Raw genomic sequence first — 19,778 nt, 5'->3', positions numbered from 1 at the left:
TTTTTTAAATCCCTCCAAGGATGGGGACTCCACCACTGCCCTGGGCAGCTGTGCCAGGATTAGACATTTTTCATCAAGAAATTTTCCCTGAGATTCAATCTAAACCTTTTCTGGCACAACCTGAAGCCGTTTTTCCTCCTCCTGTCCCTGTTTCCTGGGAGCAGAGCCTGTCCCCTCCTGTCAGGAGCTGTGCAGAACCACAAGGTCTCCCCTGAGCCTCCTTTTCTCCAGGTGAACCCCTCAGCTGACCCAGGTGCTCCTATCCCTGTGGCCAGCAGCAGGATGTCCCCACTGGCCTTACACACAGGCCCTGGCTCAAGCGAGCACCCCAGAGAAGCAGGAACCCCCCAGAGCTCCAGAAGCAGAGGCACGGAAGGTCAGCGTTACAAAGCTTTTGAAGAAGCTCAATTTTGTTACAGCTCTAGTTCTCAAAAGAAATGTAACACTCCAGAAATTGAAATTACCTGATACAGAGATATTTTCTCCTAAATGTCTCCCCTCAAAGAAAATAAGCTGGTACCTGTGTTGAACCTTAAAAAGAGAAGGTGAATTTTTTCTGTCTTGGTGGTTCCTGGATTTGAATCAAACTGAAAACACCTCCTCCAGGGCAGGAAAGGTAGGCAAAGTCTCCATTGCAGTTTCTAAGTCCTCACTTTAAAAACTGGATAATGAAACCCTTCCTGGCAGCAGGAGGATCAGACAATAAATGAGGTTCCCTGTGCAGTGCTGTGCCGTGTTTTTTACCTGCAGCAACCCAACTCTTTCCACATCCAGTGATTTCTCAGCTAAGCCCTTCTTTCAGCTTTAACCATTCCTTCCCTAAAATGCAGAGAGAGTTGCATATGAATTCCTGCCACATCTAAAAAGGCTGATTTTACAAACAAAAGAAATGTAAATAATGGACTGCTCACTTTGTGGTGTCTGTTCCACACAGTATCTCATCACTTCCCAACTCCTTTCTAGACAAGGAGCTGGGAATTTCTGCTTTACCCACATGTTGCCTGAGGCTGCATTTGCAGAGCTCAGTCAGAGCTAAAAATCACCAAGTACTTTTGGGGCCTCAACTTCTTTTAGACAGTTCTGAAAATGGAAATGATACCGTGTGGTACTTGCTAAGGAAAAACCATGGAAAACTCAGAGCTCACCAGGAATCCTGCCTGAGTGTGTACATCAGAGCCCAGCTCTCATTTTGTCACTGACATTTACTTGCCCAGTGTAAGATTACAGCAGAGTAACAGCAGAGAGCAGCACTTGGGGCAGATAAAAATAACTCTGCAACACTGCTTGCTGCCCTCACACATGAGGTCACACACATTTAATGGCTATTTTAAACTCAAACACTTTTTAAGCATGCAGTGGCCAGGGTCATTTTTTTTTTTAACATTAGAGATATTTAGAGGAACCAGGAAAATATAATAAAATATAATACTGAATGTTTTTAGTACCTCAAAGATGGCTTTCATTGCTGTTGCAGCCCAAACTTGGTGCACTTCAGTCTTCTTATTTCAGCTGCCCTGGGAATAATTAATTGCTGTTAGCAGTCAAGAGCCCAAGACAAACCTTCATTTTTCTCAAATGATGTTATTTCCTTATTGCATATGGAAAGGCAGATTTTATTTTATATAAAAGAGTATAAAACCAGGCAGAAGTTACAGAACAAGGGTAAGATAAGGATTATCAGCAAATCACCAAAAAAAAGGGAAAGAAACAAATCCTTTATCAAGTGACAAAATACAATGAGCCTCATCCCTTTATACTTTCACATCAAAATCACAGGAATGTTTAGTTAGGAACCCATTCAACAAAGTTTTTTTCTCCTCAGTGAAGCAGTTCCAGCCTGTGAGGGAATTACAATCCATGGTATGGAAAATAAGGGCACATTTAGGGAAACAATCCTTTAGAAAGCACAATTATATTACAACTGGCAGCTGGATTACTGAACAGCCCTAATTTGTATTGTGCCTCAGTGTTTTCATGCCAAAACCATCAAGAAATATAAATGTAGGCCAGCTTTTTGAGAAGGACAGGACTATAAATTGTCTGAAAGCTGCCCAAAGCTAATGCTGGTTGAGTGTGGCTGCTGCCAGCCCTGGCACTGGGAGGTTTAACACACAAGGGAGTGCACACAGCTGTAAATCCACTCTTCCTGCTCATTCAGGGCCATCACGTGCTGAGAGACCTGGCACAAGAGAAAGCAGAGGTGAAAGAGAACTCTCTTTACTGGAAAACTGTTACCCAATGTGCTGTGGAAGCAAAATGTTCAGCACTTGTGTCACTAAATGATGGATATTCATCATCTACACTGACAGATATTCAAAAATTACTCTTGAACTTCACAGCAAAATATCCATAAGGACTGAGCCTACAGTTTATTCTGAATGAAGCCTAAATTCAAATTAAAAACCACCTTACAGGATGAGGCAGTGGGTATCCAAAGTGTCAGCAGCAATGTAAACAGGGCCCAGCCTTGCCTGTGTCATGGGACTGCTCTGCTTACAACAGGTTTGAATGAATCCACCCTGGAAAGCTGGGAAATATAAAATAGCTTGGATGCCTCTGCTTTTACACAAAGAAAGTATATTTTCAGAACAAGAAAACCAGGGGGTTATTCATAAATAATTAAAAAACATCATCTGCATTTGTCATGCATCACATTCCTTCAGGACCCTCATTTGGAATTGGCACTAAAGCCTGCCCAGCTCTGCAGCAGAGTTCAGCAATATCAAATTGTCTCATGGTTAATATGATCCCCAAATCAAGTTTAACAAAAGTTAACCACCAGCAAATCACAGTCTGCACAAGGACTGCAGTACATTTATTTCTCCTTCTGATTAGTGCATGCTTGGTCTGTTCTCACAAGCAACAATATGTGGGATTAAAAGTGCTAAGTGAAAATAAATAAAATACAGCCTTAGAAAAAGAGTATTAAAATATTAGTGCATGTATAGAATGGACAAGTGAAACATGCCCACGTATGAAAAGTGGATTATTGATTTTTATATAAAATTGCATAGGAAAACAGAGATACATTAAATACACGATCAGCTTTGAAATAATAAAAAGTGCATCTGATCTGGTCAGAAGATGCCACTGTCCACATGCTCATTATCACAACAAAACCCTACAAAAAGAAAATATAAATATGTCACCTGATTTTCTCTAAAGTTGGCTAAGCAATAAAAAGCCTTACCATCATGGATTTTGGAGCCACTTCCACAGCAAAAACTGTCAGCCCCCTGTTGTTCAGGCAGTTCTTACTCTGCTCATTGTTGACATGAATTATCACTTTATTTTCAGACTGCAGGTGAAAAAACATGAAGGAACCATTAAGACTTTAGTGGTTAAGTGTCTGTTCTTGGGGTAACAACTGCACACTCCTTGGACTTCTGTGACCTTGCTGTTTTAGGCATAGAAATGCTCAATGGATACTCTGAAGAGTAACAGATAAAATAAACACTCCTTGAAGAGTAACAGTTTCAAATGGCCTGTAGCACCACAGTCATGGTCAAAAGCAATTTAAGATTCATTGAAACAACACAAGGACTTGTGAAGTTACAATCTGGCCTTGTTGTATCCTCCCAGCCTGTCCAGATCCCCCTGTGGAGCTTCCCCAGCATTCCCACCCAGCTTGGTGAGATCCACAAACCAAACCCAAGGGGTATAAACAAAGTGGGCAGAGATCTGAGAGCATCAAGTTGTCTCAGTGCAGCCCTGATCTCCTTCTCTGACATATCCCCAAACATAAAAATAACTCTGGAATATCCACCCTAAAGGGCGAAGTGCAAAGCCAAATCCAGAGTTCCAGGAGCCTCAGCATCCAGTCCTAATATTAGTCCCTCCAAGCCACCCCCTTTAAATGTCTGGGCATTTAAAAATACACTTCTTGCTGTGATCCTTTAAGATTTAAAGCATCTGGAGTTTAACATCTTGCTGTGCTGTGTTTATTTACTCACAGCTCCTGGTATAAAGGAAACTGATTCTCTGTGATCAATGGAAAAAGGTTTAAAATCTCACCAAACACTTCTACTTGGATTTACAGCTTTCAGCTTGAATTACTAATAAAGCAAACCTGGAGGAATAATCAGGTGAGAACTCATCCATTACACACTCCTAAAAATCACTGCTCTTTGACTTTCTTATGGACATTGAAAATATCCAGCAGTGTAAATGCTGTGATCTTTGCTCTTGCTCTAATTGCATTTCCTGCTGTTAGTGTTTGTTTCCTCATGGATGATACTGCGCCAAAATACTGAAAAATTGGGATGTGTACACAAAAAATCCTCAGTTTCTATATGGTAGTTAGAAGTGCTTTCCTCATTATAACAATCTGCCCCTTGCAGGAGCACTGCCCCAGGCTCTTCTGAAGCCACAAGGAGCACATCAGGCAGAGTTTTGTTAATCAAACAGACACCAAAACCTGATTTCAGGAACAGCAACTCTCAAATATGACCCAAGGAAGGAGGAGGAACAGTAACAGACATTAACACAGGGTACAGTATGGAAGTTGCAGGCCATACCTTATTTTCAATCACAGAGGTGATCCTGCTGCCTGACCTGTAGGTGTGGATGAAGATGCTCTCAGAGCCACCCAGCCCTTTGGCCTCTCCTTTGTTAACCACAGACCTGCAGAGAGCCCTGCTGAGCTGGGAGCCCCCTGCCTCCAGGGCAATGGCTCTAATTCTGGGTTTGCACCTCTCTGCACAGATGTCAATGACAAAGGGGCAGGCCTGCAGTGAAGAACATGAGTTTTAGCATCACTCCAGCTGGAGTTTTCCCCTCAGATTTTCACCCACCACTCCCAAGTATTTTCATATTTGAACAAGGATGACCCAGGTATAAATATTTCCCTGAATATTGAATATTATAAACTGTGAGCTGTGGCAATCTTTTACACTAAATGAAAGCCCAGGACAAGTGGCCTTTTTCATGCCATTCCCAGTACACCTGACTTAGTTCAACACACCAAACCCTTCCTTGGACAGCAAAATGTCCAGGAATTGAGATGAAACCTGAATGTATTCCAGTGTCTGAAATAAACCTGTCACACTGCTGCTGTCTGTGCCACCCCACACAGATTTAACACCTCTGCAATGCTGCACTGAGCACTCAGGGAGTATTGTGGATTTTACTCCTGGTGTAACAACCAGGAGTTTACATTTTCTTAGACTCACTCCCAGCACCTCAATTTCTTTCCAAAGGCTGTTGGAATCCACCAGGATTTCTCAAGTTCTGTCTCAGTGCTCCCAAAACATCAATCTGAAATTATTTGAAATCAAAGAATTAAAGAGTTAAGTGAGAGACACGAGTAAACAGCTGGAGATTTTTAGATTAATTACAGAAGCATTTGAGAGCTGAGCTGTCCTTTGGAAAGCAAAGGCTGGAGCCAGAACCCACAGCTGGAACAAGGCACAAAACACCTTCCTGAAATTCCTGACTGGAGAACTTCCCCAAAATGCTCTTTTTTGGAGGAGGGCTCTCTCTTGTGGCTGAAATGCAGAAAAACAGCCTTGCACGGGCTCTGCCAACCACAAGTCAGAGGAAAAGGAGCTCATCCTTAAATCCCTCAGCACCATCCCAAAATTTTCACTGAGAGATAACTGGTATCTCTCACACTGACTATTTTTAGATCTTCTTATATTTTATATACTGACTATGTTGACCTGTTTAACAAAATTAAATAATATTATCAGATTGTGATCCTAAAAATCTGGGAATTTCCTGGGAATTAATGATTTAATTACCTGTTTATTGAATGCTTGAATATTTCATAGGTTTTTTTTCTCTTCTTAAAAGAGATCCTCTTTCTTTAGAAAGAATTACTGACATCAGGAATATGAAATATGCATTTCAGAATATAAAAACAAATAAATAAATTTTAAACCTGTAAGGGCACAGAAACATCAGAGAAATAATCCCTGGTCCTGCAAAGTAAACAGTGGGTGACCCAAACCCTAAAATTTTAATGAAGCATTAAGACACTGTTCTGAAAGGCAACAATAACAGAAATAGTTATGTCTGGAAACTAGGAATTCTGAGTCATGTGGGAAAAAGTTATCTTTATCCACTTCTATTGTGGTTTGGCCACAAAACTGACTTTATAAAGGAGAAAAAGTCCTGTTTTTTTCTAAATTTGCTGACAGGTCACAGTTTACCACCCTTATCTTCCTATCACTCCCCATCAACAGAGAGCATGGATTATTTTAACAGATACAACCAAAAATCCCTTCCTCTATAACTTCATAAAATTCTGGCTTTTTCTAAAGCAAAAGCAAATTTCTTTTTTCAAAGATCCAAATGCTGTTCTCAGAATCAGGACAGTGACAGCCCTGGGTGGTGGCAGTGGGTCCCTCCCTCCTGCTGTCAGTTTGTGGCAGGCACAAAGATTGCAGCAGTGAAATGTGCAGGAGTTTTGCTCTTCTCTCCTACCTCTGTCATTTCTAAGGCTCTGTTGTAGCCCAGGGACAACAAAGTGACCCAAAGGTCCCAGGGGTCCCCATCCTGGTCATTGGCTTCCATGAGATTCAAATCCAGAAATCCTTGTCTTGTTAGCTCATTCTTCTTCATCTCAAAATTTTCTGTTTCAAAGGAATAAAAACAGCACTTAAAAATCTGTTCTGTCTGCAAACAGCTTCAAACACCTGCATCCTTCCAAAGGCAGAATCTCCCTCCTATTAATAAAGTTGAAAAATGGAACCAACTCAGAGCCTCAGATCTCCAAGGTTATTTGGGAAAGAATATCCTTCAGCAGGCATGTGCTGTTTGCAGAGCTCCCCTGTGGATCTGGGATAATGCCTACAAACATTGTATAACCCCAAAAAAGGGAGATTTCAAAACAAAAAGAATTTATATTGGTTTTTTTTTCCCTGAAAGTTTGAGCTTTGCAGAATGGGGTATTTTAGGAATGGGAAATGAAAGGCAGCTGGAGCCAGCACCTTGAAATGCTTCAGGTCCTTGATACAGAAATGATTTACTTAGTTCCTAAAAAGCAATAAAATTCCAGTAATCCTAACACCCCTCTCTGGAGAGAATATCATAGATCCACCACTCTAATATCAGCAAACACATAATTGAAATGTCCTCATGTCAGGGACTTTTAAAAATGGTTTTCTCATCTTCATAACAACGCTAAATCTTTACTATATATTATTAAAAAGGGATTACAATTTAATAAATCTATCCAAGGGTACAGATGCTGTAATAAATGGCTTGAACTTTGGTGCCAGGATTGATGATATTCGTGTGAACCCTTCCTCTGATTGATGGCCTGGTGAAACATTCCCAGCTTCTCCTCCTTCCTCTCTTATTTATTCACACATTTCCACCCTCCTACTTGTATCACCCTGACAAAGCCATCAAGGGTGAGAAAGCACAACCAGGCACCAAACAGAGGAGAAATTCAGCCCTAGAAATGTATTTTTGTAGGAGTTTTCCATCAGTTAGGAAAAATTCAGAGTGTTTTGGGAAAACATAATTAATAGGGCTTGCCAGATTTAAAATATTTTGGCCAATGTGCCACAGCCTCCAAAGGAATTATGTGAAACATGACAGGGAATTATAAAAGGAGACACTGGCAACCCACAAAAACTCTGGATGCCACTTTGTAGCATCAGATCCACACTAATTAAATGTCCCTCTCCACACTTTGTGAGATAAAAAAAGCAGCACCAGCCCAACCTGCACAAAGGAGATGGATTAAACAAATACCTGTGGCAGTTTCCTTCCCCATAGGATCCAGCATTACAAACCCTGTAGGTTTTGGCAGCTACAAACAATTAGGAAGGGGAAGAACTTTCTCAGCAGAAGGTCAGTGGCACACACAGCAGAATAAAGCAAAGCAAAGGACAGGAGACTGGAAAAAAAGAAAAAGAAAGGAAAAAGAGAAAAAGATCTCCACACGTTCTTGGAATAGGTACAGAACACCCAGTCCTATCCAGCTTGGAAGTTAATTGATAGGCTTAATTAGCACAGAAATGAACTTACCCTTGCACACAGCCCAGGCCTCCTGGTCACACTTCTCCCCACTTGTCCTCAGCTCAAAGAAGTTGTACTCCTCCAGACTCAGGAGGCCATTCCCATCCAAATCAATTGTTTCAAATACATCCAACAAAGCAGCTCTGAGGGGTGAGAAAGGCCAAACTATTTCCAAAGGCTTCCACTTCCCTTTACTGTCTCATAGCATTGCCAAGAACCATCTAGTCTGTTTGAGATTGTTCTGTACAAAAAGTACTTCAGGAAAATCCAGATTTAAAAAGCCACCTTTTAGCTGAAAGGAGATTTTTATTCCCATGTTTAGGAATAAAACTCACCGGAATTCTTTGGTGAGAGCCAGCTCTCCATCTTCATCCCTCCACACCAGTTTGGCTTCTCCAGCAATTTGAGTTTTTCCCTTCCTCAGCCTGCAGCCAGTTGTGAAAGGGAGCAGCCAATAAAGCCCAGCTCCAAGCTCCCCTCTCCAGCCAAAGATCTGCTCTTAAAGGAAAACAGAAAAGTTTGAAGAACTTCTCAAATGATGCCTTTCCTTGTTGCCAGTAACATTCATACAAAACTCATTACTTGAAAATTCACTCCTTGGAAACCCTGGGAATGCTGGGTTGTCTCCTTAAAAAAAATTGGCTGAGTGAGGCCACTTTAAAGATTAAAAAATAGTAAATCTTTTAGAATAAAAGTTAGAAAAACAGAGATGAGGACCAAGGGGAATATAAATTCATGCTCTCTTATTTCTGCCACAGGAAAAGAAGATTATGTACACTATGAAGTTCAAATAGCAAGGGGAAAGAAAATTCAAGGAAATTTAAACAAATTTTGCCTTGGAAATGTTGTGTTTGAAGGTGCAGAAATACAACTGAGTTTTTACAGAGTAGCTGTAAATATGGATAAATATGAGTATAAAATTATTGGATGGATTTGTTAATTAAGTTTATTCTGCTCCATAAATGTAATGTACATGTAAATGTACCCAGCAACTCAGCAATTCTGGGTACAGCTGGAATTCCTTCCAAACCCGTGGAATTCACACCTCCAGCATTAACACACATATAATACAATTGTTATAAAAAATAACAATTAAAATAGGAATGCACCAAAAATCTCTAACCTCTTTGTCCTGGAATTCAGTAAAGCTCACAAGCTGTAAATTCTCTTGGGTTTCATTTTCCTTCAGAATAAACAAAGCTGTATCCACTGACAACCAAGGACAAGGTTTTCCTAAAAAGAAAAATATCCCAAATAATAATAATAGCAATAATAATAATAATGATAATAATAATGGCCCCAAATTAGGTTTTCTTTGCATCTCAAAATATATATTCCCATGGTATTTATTGATCCCTGTGATGAAAAATGGGAAAAAATTCTATTCTATATTATTGGGATTTTCTTCTTGTTTAGGCCAAGCAGATAAATTGTTCCAAGCTTTGTCTTACAGATAATTAATAATTTTATCATTAAGAATTATTGATAAAATAATTCTATCATTAAGGGTGAACAATATCAAGGAATGGTTACACACCACACAAATTAATTTTAAAAATGCCAGCCCAGGTGACTTTAAAACAATTTTGAGGTTTAAAGGCTCCTGTTTTATGGGATTAAAAAGGGAATATTCTACTTGGGGAAAAACTAATTCCAGTATAGCAACTGGATGAAGCCCTGTGGTAAATCTTATAAAGAGGTGGTGGCTTGGAGAAGAAAATGAAAATATAAACCCCCTCACCTTGTGCCTGGGGAATACTGAAAGGTTTGATGGTGATACAAAGTGCAGATCTCTGGGGTAAGTGCAGCCTGTACTTGTGACTGATGATTTCCCCATTCTCCTCCAGGTAGAAGCAGCCTCTGGATTGTGCACATTGCCATTCCTGGAAACCAAATACATACTAAGGGTTTTCTTCATTTTTGGATGAAGATTAAAGTGCTTTCTCTGAAATGTTAATGAATTTGATTATTGAATAAACCCTGCATAGAGCACACTATGAGATACAGCATCAATATACTTTTATTAAAAAAAAAATAATCCCAAATAGTTCTTTTGAAGACAAATTTTGCTTCACTTGTGACAATGCCTGAAAAGCACAGAGATCATCCCATTGCTCCTATAGCTAAAAATTAAACTGGAATTGCCACCAAGATTCTGCAAATTATATTTGCAAACAGCTGCCACATGGAGCAATTTAAATACAAAATCATACACTTTGTAACTCCCTTCCTCCTGTTCTTTGGAGGTTTGGAAATTTTTTCAATTAAGGTTATGCTCAAGAAGTTCTAGAAGACTTCCAAAATAAATTGGCTGTGGAAAAGACTAAGATTAATTAAAAATTAAGTGGGATGGCCAATCCCTGGCAGGGACTACTGTCCAAGTCCCTCCCCTCCTATAATTTCCCATAATCTTTTCATTGTGGGCACAACCTGCTGGAGAAGTTTTTAGGGATAATCTTTAAGTGCAGCTATTTCTGGGCCATGAAGCCAGAGCTTAGCCCCTGGCCAACTTTTATGGAGCAGAATAAACCTAATTAACAAATCCATCTAATGATTCTATACTCATCTTTATCCATGAAAACAGATTTGTAGTGACAAGACAAGGAAAACAGGGACCAATCATAAAAAATAATTAGGAAAAAAGTGGTCAGAGACAAAATATTCCTGGGATTTAATGGTGAGGGTTGAATATGCAGCAACAGCTGGGGTTGTGTCAGTCAAAAAGTGGATAATGGGAGCTGGGATTAACTTAAATCAGTGACAGAATTCCAACATGGAGTTCAGCCTCTTGGACCATTTCCACTGCTATTCCTAAACTGCTTATTCCAACACTTCATGACTCCTGACTTCATCTAAAAGGAAATTTTTTAAATGGATTTTTGTCTTCAAACTTGACACATCTGAAATAACTGGTTGTTTGCTCCAAGTTTGATACCTGCCAAAACTGTTGACAAAACCCTTATACTTTCCTTTTGGGAACTCAAATCCTGTTACTGTGGTGTGGTGCTAGAAGTCCTAAATTATCAAATTCCAAACAGGTAAGACCAGGAAACTAAAAGAGGATTTTCTGTTTGGATTTTCCTCTGTTACTTCAAAGCAGAATAAAAGCTGTTAAATAATGGCTGAAGTGGGAAATGTTTGTGTTAGAAATGTTAGGCAGCACCTGCTGCTGGTCACTGCTACTGACATTTAAATTAATATTGAAAATATCCACACAGTGATGCATAATTCTTAATTAAAAAGCAGGGATTGAGAGGAATTTTCTAAGAGTTTTTAGTTTTAGGCATTTCACCATGTTCTGACTTTCACTGTTTTCCTCTGTCAGAAATGTGAAGTTCATGTTGCTCCTGTGGGCAATATTTTCTCCCTTATACAGGAAGACATGTGAACAGCAAAAACATAAAATAAAATTCTTGGATATAAGACAAAAAGAATTTTGGGAGGTGGATTCACATTCACACCAAAAATAAAACCCTGGGTATTTATTCATTGATTCTGGCAGAGCTTGCATTGTGCAAAATGAAGTTTTTTTTAAACTAATAGGTTATTAATAGGAAATATTAATTTATACTATATTGACTATATATAATTATATTAATATTAATATATAATTTTATTAATTGGAAATATTTAATTAATAGGAAATAAAACTTTCCATGTTTATTGATTGATTTCAGGTTTCAGATTATGCCAAACAATACTAATCAATTTATTTTTTTAGTCAGTTTTTACTGGCTTGTAGAAAGAAAAAGAATCCAATCTTGGGGAAATGTGTGCTGGTTTTATATACCCCAAATCATGTTTGAACAAGGTGAGATTGCAGGTTAAATTGCATGGAGGTCCAGAGTGCACAGAACCCCTGGGAGATGATGTTTGGAAATTTTAATATAGAGCAAATGTCACTGTACAGCAATGGGGAAGATCTAAAGGACTTCAGAGTTCAATAACAAACCCAGAGTTGTTATTTGAAACAAAAATGCAGCTCCTGAGGACAATCAGTTCAGTTTGCCAGCAGCAGTTACACTCTGTGGTCAGAACCATTTTTTCCCTCTTATACAGGAGTCTCCAGGTGCTCATTTTTAATGGATCCCAGCAGTTCCCAGTTAATGTTTCCTATTTCTACAGCTATTATTTTCTGTTGAAAGAAAACTAGTAAAGGTTCAGTCAAGAAAGGGAAAACAAAGGGAAAAAGATCAATATTAACACTCTACAAATATTGACTTAGCAAAGTGACTTTGTTGTCTCTCTCCCCCAGGAATTTGTATTGAATGAGTGATTTATTTAAAAGAAAATACTGATAGAACATATTAGTCTAACTAAAAATCAATATTTTCAGGTTATAGCATCTATTTACCAAGCAATGCCCAAGAAACTAAATATGCTCACAGATTTGTTATTTATTTCCAATTACCTTTCATGCAAAGGTTTATGATACACAATCTTTCAGACTACTTAAGCATTTAAAGTTCTCACCAACCTAATAAATTATTCAATTTTAAATTTCTCAAGAAGTCATTAACTGTTTTCTCCAACAGTGGTTTCATTTATAAAAAACACATTTTGTTCTATTAAACCTTCACACCTGAAAAATTATTTCCAATAACTTGTTGTCAGCAAAACCAACAGTATATAAAAATGTTAATAATAATACATATCAAGAAAGCTCTCAGTAGTTTATAGCTGCCCTTGACAAACTGTTAATAAAACATAAGCCACCATTTTTCTCTGATTTTTAGCTTCTTTAAAATGCAATAACACAGGTGCCTAGAGGAAAACACCATCATTCCAGTGTGATACCTTCATTGTGTCAGGCTCAATAATTAGCTTTGTGTTCCTGCTGCTGCTGGCAGCCACAGTGACAGTGGTGGAGCTGGAAGCTTTGCTGCTTTGAGCTGATAAAGGTCTTGAAGGAGCTCTGCTGTCACCTAGAAACAGAGATATTTAATTACAGTTACATTATTTCAACCCTCTCCTAGTGCTGTTTATCACAAACCTTGCATTTGGAAGCACAAAGAAAACTGGATTACAAGAGCTCCATCAGAAAACTTCCCCTCATCACTGTTGTGTAATTTGTGCACCTCTTTGATTGGAAGCAGCACAAACTACACCCCAAAATTTCATACTTGGTGCCTCTGCAGCCCATTCCTGTGGAGCTTCTCCAGTTTGGGAAGGTTCTGAAGTATTTCAAGGACATTAAGCTGTCCACAACTTATTAATTGTGCTTGAAAACAACCTCAATAATTGAAACAAACACGCAGCTTACTGAGAAACGTTTAGGGTTTAATCCTTGTCTAGGAGGGAAATAATTTGCCTATATTGTAACACCTGAGCATTCATTTTCTCTCTTCCCTCTGGACTGTGTCACATGAAAATCAACAGAATCCACCCTGAGGGATTTGTGAGTTTCACAGATGCAGTCATTTGAATATATTTTACTGACACATTGATGTGATTGCCACAGTAGAAATTATTTTCATCAATAAAATCTTCAGTAAACTGAGAAAAGCTAAACAACAACTTAACTGCTCACTGAGCCAGAGCTTCATCTCCAACAGAAAGAAAATATCAAATATAAATACCTTTAGGCAGTTTGTGACCAGGTTTCCTGCAGCCCCTGGGGGATGGCTTTGGCACTGGCAGTGTGAGCCCCTCAGGGACAGTTTCAGTTTGGTTCCCAAGGTGCTGCTGCCTCAGCCGAGGGTCGGTGTCCAGCCTGGCCCTGGCAGCCTTGCAGCACTGCTCCCTGGTGCCCAGGTACAGCTCACAGAACTGCAGGGAGTAAGGGAATATTTCACTCACCAAGCTGCATTGCCCAAAAGGTTTTAAGGAGTAAAATGTAGCATTAGCAAGGAAAGCACAGCTCAGCAGATGGAATGCATTTCCTCTTCAAGCCAAACATAATTTTAATTTTCATTATCAGAACAACCACTCAGGTATCACAGTAAAATGCAGCTATGCTTCAGGAAGGTTCAAATATTGAACAAAAATTAAGTGTGGCTGTCAACTCTTCCTTTCTAGATATTGGAAGACTGATTTTTAACACAGGATTCTTACCAGCTTTCCTCCTATGAAACCATATCTATGTACCAATCTTTGTGGGCTGTTTATTCAGTCCAAAATTTAGAATCCTGAGGTGAGGGCATCACTAATGCTCATACTGTCAATTACACAGAACAAATATCACTCCTGGCCATACCTTGTTGTAGTCAAGTTTGCCATTGCAGTTAAAATCAGCTTGTTTAGTGATGCTGGTCACTTCCTCCCAGGTCATTCTGTCACCTGTCTGCAAGGAAAAACCAGCTCAGTTTGGGTTCCTGATCAAGATCTTGTTCACCTACAGCACAAATTCCATAAACAAAGGAAAAGCCTTTTTATATTCTTTCAGAGAATCTTATCTTGCAATAGACTTCAACAGATTTGGATTTGAATCATGAAAACAGAGGTCAAAATCATTAAAAATGTTGTCTTTACAATGCTACTAAATATCAAAGAGATCAACTGTAGCAGTTTATGGAATTCTGTGGTGTCTTCTGGAAACCCACCATGAAAATCTTCCATAAAATGGGGAATCCCAGCTCCCAGTACCATCTAATTTCCAAAATCTCTGCTAATTAAAGATGGATAATTAGTATTCTAGTGATACTTACTGTTGTAAGAATTTTACAAAGTTCATCATGTGAAATATATCCAGTTTTATCTGTGTCTATTTTACCAAATGCTTCGAGCAGTTCATTTCTTGTAGCTGGCTTTTCTTTCTTTAAAATAGCACAAAAATCATCAAAATTCAGTGAAGATGTTTGTGAAGTCCAGTATTTGTTAATGGTCTTCTGGGAAGGATTTCTTCCAGCCTGCTGAAGTACTGAACAATAAAACACAATATTATATATATATATCCCAGCTGTTAGAAAAGGAGTTTTCCCCAAACATCCTTGAGTCACTTTCCACGTTCAGATTTTTTTTAAAGCCAAATTACTCCAAGAGAAAAGTGGGTCTGTAGGACAGTTTTGATTATGATCTTAATTAAAGTATCAGTATGTCTATGAACTCAAAGACAGTCTCAAGTGTAAAATTCAGCCTATATCCAGTGTCTCAATATCATTAATATATTATTTTTAAGTCTGCACATTATAGATCCTATTTATACTAAGGCCAAAACCATCTTTGCACTTTCTTTGCCAAGAACTGAAATCTGGAGTAGAATTTATCTGAGACAATATTTTCTGCCATGCCTGTACATTTGAACCTATCAATTCAAATTATACATGAATTTTAAGGGAAAAATGATGCTACCAGTGCCATGGGTGTTACACCTGGCATTCTCCAAAATGAATTTGCTGGATCTATTTGCCTCTTCCAGGTCTTTACTGAAAACATCCTTTCAGTTTTCAGTGTATTACATTTAATGGAAATTAAATTCAGATGCACAGCCTATCTGAAACGAGACGGGTGCTTTTGTACCTTCCCAAATAATCTTTAAGGGAAGCACAGGAGAGCCTCCATTTGATTGTGAGCCAGCTGAGCAGTGCCCAAGGCTGTGCTGGGAGCTGCTGAGGAACATCTGTGAAATGAGGTGGTGGCATGGTGACAATGCTCAGTGGGACCTGTGTCACCAGCAAACCAAACAAACAAGCAAGCAGGCACCTCTGCTGTTAATGCCTGCCTCAGTGCCAAGCACTAAATAAGGATTTGTGCCCTGCCACCTCTGCTGGAGGAGCCAGAGCAGGGCTCACATCCTCATCTGAGCCATGCCTGGAGCAATGGGTTGGGATTCCAGTGTCAGGGGCACAGGGAAGGGCAATGACCCTGGGGGTTTGTTCCCATGGCTGGGAGAGCTCCCTGGAATGGCAGTGCAGCACATTATTATTATTATATTTGACAGATCTCCTTCAAATGTACAATCCTCAATTTTTTATCTCCAGGGACATCAGCACTTGGCATTCCCTCCATGCCTCCCAGTCTGCATTTGTGAGAGCTCCATCAGACTGCACCTTTTATTTATATTTCTTTATGGTCTGATTCTGCTAAATCACTCCAGTAATATTACAACAGACAGGAAATTAAGCTACTCTTTGGAGATCAGCAAAACTCCTACAAATAAAATTTCCCAATCTCTCAGTGAGCACTTTAGTTTGGAATATCAGCCAAACTTCATGAAGCAAGAAGGGTTTAAATATTGGCACCACTCGTTTGAGAAATGCCAAAATTGACTTAAGATTAAATAAAAGTCTTTAACTCTCGATGCTTACAAATTCTAAAATAAATTCTTAAACATCTCTGGAAGGATTGAGAGTCTAAACAATTAACTGCCCTCTCTAAGCTGACCTTGAAAGCAAAATGCCCAAACCCTTGCTGTGTAGCCAAGTGGCATATGGATAAGCTGGGAGCCAAAGCATTTATTAGAGAGATGACATTTGCTCACACCACCCCTCTGTTAAAATCCAGATTATCCCAAACTATCATTAGGATGCCATAAAGGCCCTTTTATTGCAGCTGGGAAAGCCTGCAGAGCACCAAGTCACAAGCTGTAGGAATATGCTTGGTAATGGGTGGAATTTCATGTTCTGCTGTAGGGAAAGAGGCTGCAATCAGTGCACTCAGCTTCTACAGTGGTGGTTGAAAAACCTTTTTAAAAAGAACAAAAATGCTCTTAAAAAAAAAAATCATCACCCAAACAGAGCACACAATCCTACAACTCCAAGAAACTGCAAAGTTGGAATTGTATTTGCTTGAGGAATTTTATCTGCCATAGTGAAACCTCCCTCAAAACTGAGGTTATTTATTACTCAGTCTTACCTTACTCTTTCCTTATCTTACCTGGTCACTAAGATACATTATTAAGAATTTATTATTAAGAAACTTCCATTTTTCAGGTAAATTTTTTTCATTTCCCTTTGAAATTCCTGAAGTCTTCAAACCAAAGCCCCACAGCTTTCATTTCCTACCAACAGCCTTATTTAGTGCAGCTGAAGCAGTCAGAGATTTGTTTTTCTGTTGTACAGCTGGCAGCACCACCACCACTTACACACAAACATAGTCTGGACAAAAAAATGAGAATTTTAGATTCCAATCTACAAAAGTAATCCAGTAACTCAGGAGCAGTTGAGGTAAGGAGTAAGAATTCTTATGGAACACCAGTTGTGGTGGTTTTCTGTGCCAGGACAGAGGCACATCCTAAACTGAGCTGAGACCTTTCCTACTGGTGATTTAGAAATAAAATCTATAATTTAAAACCTACAATAAAATGCCTCTGTCTGGCATTCCCACTTCCAGCAGGCATCCAAAACTACTCTCAAATCCTTAAGCAAGTTTCTGAGTTTATGCACAGGGATAGCCCCACTGCAATCATCCCATGCAAGAGTTAGAGGGGAGAAATATTCAATCATTACCTAAACTGAGCTGCTCTTTGGATTTAATATTTGCCAAGCTGCTTTTTAAGACAGCCAGATAAGCTGCTCTGCAGTCCATGTAAAAAATGGCTTCTTCTGCATGCTGGGACTTCTTCCCTTGGGAATTTCCTGAGTGTGCAGCTTTCGGATTCCCAGGAGTGCTGGCCATCCTGTGAGGGATGAAATTCCAGTTAGAATTTGTAATTGTCCTAAAAATGCCTCTGTTTGTCCTCTGAAACACAGACTACCCCATCACCCAAACATTCAGGTCATATCCTTTCTTTTCTCTGAATCTGGGATGGGAATTTTTATCTACACTTGTAGGGAAGCACCATGAGAGCCACAAGCAGAAAGAGTTTGAGCTCTACTTATTATTCACAGTTTATCCTTCATTGGCAGTAAAAAGTTTAATTTAACTATTTTTTATATAGGTGTAGATATTTGATATTAATCACTGTATTTTATATAAGTGCAGATATTTGATATTATAATATTGAATATTATAGTAGTATATAAATATTATGTAGTCTTGATTTTTGAAAGCACAAAACCACGTTTTCATGTTATCTGTGAAACAAGGCTTTGCCATCCATGTTTTCTCTTTTTACTCTTATAACTCAACAAAACATATGGATAATAATAATAATATTGGTCAAAATTGGAGACTTTAATCTCAAAAAATGCCAGGTTAAGCCCAGAATTCTATTTCTTAGAGTTACCTAAATATAAATAATAGAAATAAATGTGCATAAAACTTTGAGCAACACAGGCTGTTTATACCCAAGGCCCATACAGTTATACATGAATGGAAAAAAAACAAAACCATTTTTTTTTTCCTCAAGTATTAAAACAATTCAATGCTGTTTGCTCAACAATGGTCAGCAAACTCTGTCAGCAGCTTTCTGCTTCCACCAGGGGTGATAAAGGTTTTTAGAAGGCCATCACAGAGGGACACTAAATCCTGTTGTGCTGTTGCTTTAACAGCTTCTTGTATTATTTTACCCAATGTTGACTTCAGGAAATATATTCCAGGATAATAAATAGAATATCTCAAGTTCAGCAACAAGACAACACCATCCCAGGGTCCCCTTCAGGACTCATTGGATTTTTACTCAGGAGGCCTCAATCACTGGCACCTTGTTGAGTTATACAGATCTTTTCCACTTGGGAAAGGCAGATAATAATTGCTTATCAAGGATGAAGTACCCAATTTGTAACTCCCTGACACTTTAATATTGCACAGGCACCAGAAGGACCCCACAGGGACCCCCTGGCACAGCCTGGCTCCTGCACACGGGCGTCACTATAATGAAGCACCAGTGTTACACACACAGAATGGAATGGGGGGAAAGGCAAGGAGGAGAAGAAGAAATGTTAATTTTCCAGCAACCAGTTTTTAGAAAAACGTGAACTCTTGTCTGTAGTCCTTGGACTTCCCATTACTGAGATATTTGTTATGTGGCCAGGAAGTGATGCCAATCCATCGCTGGGAAATCCAGGGAGCAATGGCTCAGTGACAGCACTGCCAGCAGCCCCATGTCTGGGATATTTGTACTGGGTAAATGGCACTTCAGAAAAATAGACAGAGGGGAGCAATCCAGCCCAGGCTTCCAAACAGGGAGAGAGTAGGTTTAGATTAGAGACTGGGAAGAAACTTCTCGCTGGAAGCTGTGGCTGCCCCTGGATGCCTGGAAGTGTCCAAGGCCAGGCTGGGTGGATGTTTCAGCAACCTGGGATAGTGGAAGGAGTCCTCGCCCATGGGTGGAACTGGATGAGTTTTAAGAGTTTTAAGGCCCTTCCAACCCAAACCAGTGCAGTATTCTCAGCCCAGAGCACTGCGCCCCATGTCCAATTCTTCCTTGGACACCTGCAGGGATGGGGACTCCAGCCCTCCCTGGGCAGCCCCTTCCGATGTCCAATGACCCTTTCTGGGAAGAAATTCCTCCTGTTGGGCAAAGTCAGAGCCTCCGTGGCATCCCTGACCTTCACTCACAGGCTCACCCACACAGAACCCACATTGGCACGGGGAAGCTCTGCCCTGCTCCGGCCCCGTCCACCTGAAACGAGGAAACTTTTCCCGCATGGATCTCATCACCTCCCTCCCTAGTGGGCACAGGGGGCTTCAAGGTCTACATTTGCCAGCCATCGTAAAAAAAAAAAAAAAAAAAAAAAAAAAAAAAAAAAATTAAGATTACAATCTCCTTCCCGCAGCCCTGAAGGGAACCAGCCCTCCCTCACAACCTCAGCCCCGCTCAGCGATCCCTGACGGACTCCTGAGGCGCGTTCGGCCGCCCCGAACATCCCCAGCCCGGCTCCTACCGCGCACAGCGGGACCCGGCGAGCCCACACGGACAGCGCTCTCGGTCTCGGTCCCGGGGCTCTCGGTCTCAGCCCCGCAGCCCTGCCGGGCTCGTCGGCCCC

At 39.9% G+C, this 19,778-nt stretch overlaps 1 protein-coding gene across 1 annotated transcript; it reads right to left on the bottom strand.

The window, feature by feature from the left end:
* Positions 1 to 1,595: 1,595 nt before the first annotated feature.
* Positions 1,596 to 19,764, bottom strand: EFCAB7 (EF-hand calcium binding domain 7). Its single transcript, XM_058030003.1, has 14 exons — positions 19,677 to 19,764; positions 17,358 to 17,527; positions 14,619 to 14,830; positions 14,168 to 14,254; positions 13,551 to 13,740; positions 12,769 to 12,896; positions 9,713 to 9,854; positions 9,095 to 9,204; positions 8,307 to 8,464; positions 7,981 to 8,114; positions 6,427 to 6,575; positions 4,518 to 4,727; positions 3,191 to 3,298; positions 1,596 to 2,179 (listed from the first exon to the last, which is right to left on the bottom strand). Exons 2-14 carry the CDS (start codon positions 17,524 to 17,526, stop codon positions 2,105 to 2,107), a joined length of 1,872 nt encoding a protein of 623 aa, XP_057885986.1. The 5' UTR covers position 17,527; positions 19,677 to 19,764; the 3' UTR covers positions 1,596 to 2,104.
* Between the last annotated feature and the right edge of the window lie 14 nt (positions 19,765 to 19,778).

Source organism: Melospiza georgiana, chromosome 9 (genome assembly GCF_028018845.1).
Source record: "Melospiza georgiana isolate bMelGeo1 chromosome 9, bMelGeo1.pri, whole genome shotgun sequence".
Classification (NCBI taxonomy): domain Eukaryota; kingdom Metazoa; phylum Chordata; class Aves; order Passeriformes; family Passerellidae; genus Melospiza; species Melospiza georgiana.
This window is presented reverse-complemented; position numbering and strand designations above follow the sequence as displayed.

Excerpts from the sequence above, each read along its gene's own strand:
- EFCAB7 (XM_058030003.1), bottom strand. The coding sequence starts at position 17,526 with ATGGCCAGCACTCCTGGGAATCCGAAAGCTGCACACTCAGGAAATTCC. Across the intron at positions 6,576-7,980 it reads GGCCTGGGCTGTGTGCAAGG|AAAATTTTGAGATGAAGAAG; the intron begins GTAAGTTCATTT and ends CCTTTGAAACAG. Across the intron at positions 4,728-6,426 it reads GAGCCTTAGAAATGACAGAG|GCCTGCCCCTTTGTCATTGA; the intron begins GTAGGAGAGAAG and ends TCTTCACTGCAG.